We start from the raw sequence: 2,521 nt of genomic DNA, 5'->3' as shown, positions 1-2,521 counted from the left end.
TCCCACCTGGAGGTTGTGGACATCACCCCTAACAAAGAGGCAGACACGGCTTCTTCCCACCTGAAGGTTGTGGACATCACCCCTAACACAGAGGCAGAGCCAGCTTCTTCCCACCTGGAGGTTGTGGACATCATCCCTAACACAGATGCAGACCAGGCTTCTTCCCACCTGGAGGTTGTGGAAATCCCCCATAACACAGAGGCAGACCCAGCTTCTTCTCACCTGGAGGTTGTGGACATCACCCCTAACACAGAGGCAGACTCAGCTTCTTCTCACCTGGAGGTTGTGGACATCCCCCCTAACACAGAGGCAGACCCGGTATCTTACCACCTGGATGTTGAGGACATCACCCCTAACACAGAGGCAGACCCGACTTCTTCTCACCTAGAGGTTGTGGACATCAACCCTAACAAAGAGGCTCACCTGGCTTCTTCCCACCTGGAGGTTGTGGACATCACCCCTAACAAAGAGGCAGACACGGCTTCTTCCCACCTGAAGGTTGTGGACATCACCCCTAACACAGAGGCAGAGCCAGCTTCTTCCCACCTGGAGGTTGTGGACATCATCCCTAACACAGAGGCAGACCCAGCTTCTTTCCACCTGGAGCTTGTGGACATGTCCCCTATCACAGAGGCAGACCCAGCAACTTCCTACCTGGAGGTTGTGGACATCACCCCTAACACAGAGGCAGACCCATCTTCTCCCCACCTGGAGGTTATGGAAATCATCCCTAACACAGAGAAAGACCTGGCTTCTGCACACCTGGAGGTTGAGGGAATCACCCCTAACACAGAGTTTGACCCAGCTTCTCCCCACCTAGAGGTTGTTGACATCACCCGTAGCAGAGAGGCAGTCCTGGCTTCTTCCCACATAGTGGTTATGGACATCACCCCTATCACAGAGGCACACCCGGATTCTTCCCACCTGATGGTTGTGGACATCACCCTTAACACAGAGTCAGACCTGGCATCTTCCCACCTAGTGGTTGTGGACATCACACCTAACACAGAGGCACACCCGGCTTCTTCCCACCTAGTGGTTGTGGACATCACCCCTAAAACAGAGGCAGATCCGGCTTCTTCTCACCTGGAGGTTGTGGACTTCACCCTTAACACAGAGGCAGACTCGGCTTCTTCTCACCTGGAGGTTGTGGACATCACCCCTAATACAGAGACAGACTCGGCTTCTTCTCACCTGGAGGTTGTGGACATCACCCCTAACACAGAGGCAGACCCGGCTTCTTTCCACCTAGAGGTTGTGGACATCACCCCTAACACAGAGGCAGACCTGGCTTCTTCCCACCTGGAGGTTGTTTACAAAAGCCGTAGCACAGAGGCAGACCCGGTATCTTACCACCTGGAGGTTGACGACATCACCCCTAACACAGAGGCAGACCCGGCTTCTTCTCACCTGGAGGTGTTGGACCTCACCCCTAACAAAGAGGCAAACCCATCTTCTTCCCACCGTAAGGTTGTGGACATCACCCCTAATACAGAGGTAGACCCGGCTTCTTCTCACCTGGAGGTTGTGGAAATCACCCCTAACAAAGTGGCAGAACCCGTCTCTTCCCACTTGGAGATTGTGTTCGTCACACCTAACACAGAGGCAGAACCCGTCTCTTCCCACTTGGAAGTTGTGGACATCACCCCTTACACAGAGGCAGACCCGGCTTCTACCCACCTGAAGGTTGTGGACATCACCCCTAACACAGATGCAGACCCAGCTTGTTCTCAGCTGGAGGTTTTGGACCTCACCCCTAACACAGATGCATATCCGGCTTCTTCACTCTTGGAGGTTGTGGACGTCACACCTGAAGAAAAGCCTCTCATGGTGGCCGTCTCCGCCACTCTGCCATCTGACATCCAAGCAGGTGAGCAAGACTTATAGAAAGCACTCTGACAGGTGCCATTTGTCATGATAACATGTAAAGTGTTGGTCCCATGTTTCATGAGCTGAAATAAAAGATCCAATTCAACTGGCCAGTGTTTAGAACCTTCGGATTGCATTTATTTACATTCTGTCCCGCTTTTGTCCCTTTCCAGAGGATGTTGCTGTGGTCACCCTGGACGTCACCCCACACGTCACCAAGGACGTGACCCTAGATGTTCCATGCAGGGCGAGGAAAGGGGCAGTCCGGCGTTTTTTTTGCAGGCTTTGGAGGGCAGTGTGCTGCTGCGCTTGCCACAAGGAAGAGGAGGAACAATATTCATTATTCATTAGACCAGAAACAGGATTGAACCATTAAAATTAATTTTTTTGCATTATAGTTGCCTTCAATTCTGATTTTCTTCTGTTTAATTCTTAATTAATTTCAGAACATTTCTCTAAACTTTGTGGAGTACGTTGTGTAAATAAGTGGGAAACATCCCAATCCCAATTTTAATGCTTTTAATAATTTACTTATTACATTTTTTTTTTATGTGTTATTTGACAAAAAAGTGGAGGGCGCTCAACCAACTTTGAGTCGAGGTGCAACCAAAAACCTTAATCATAATATAAAAGGAAAAGCGCAACTCTTTCT

At 50.3% G+C, this 2,521-nt stretch overlaps 1 protein-coding gene across 1 annotated transcript; it reads left to right on the top strand.

Annotated features, from left to right (window-relative positions):
• Positions 1-717: 717 nt before the first annotated feature.
• On the top strand, positions 718-2,245 carry LOC311112130 (uncharacterized protein; the record flags this gene model as incomplete). The annotated part of the gene is made up of 2 exons (XM_084155107.1): positions 718-1,870; positions 2,043-2,245. The coding sequence occupies 2 exons, from the start codon at positions 718-720 to the stop codon at positions 2,243-2,245; spliced, it is 1,356 nt and encodes a 451-aa protein (XP_084011233.1).
• Between the last annotated feature and the right edge of the window lie 276 nt (positions 2,246-2,521).

Source organism: Coregonus lavaretus, assembly GCF_964263955.1.
Source record: "Coregonus lavaretus genome assembly, chromosome: 38".
Lineage (NCBI taxonomy): Eukaryota > Metazoa > Chordata > Actinopteri > Salmoniformes > Salmonidae > Coregonus > Coregonus lavaretus.
Note: the sequence above shows the minus strand (reverse complement) of the source record. Positions and strands in the feature narration are given on the sequence as shown.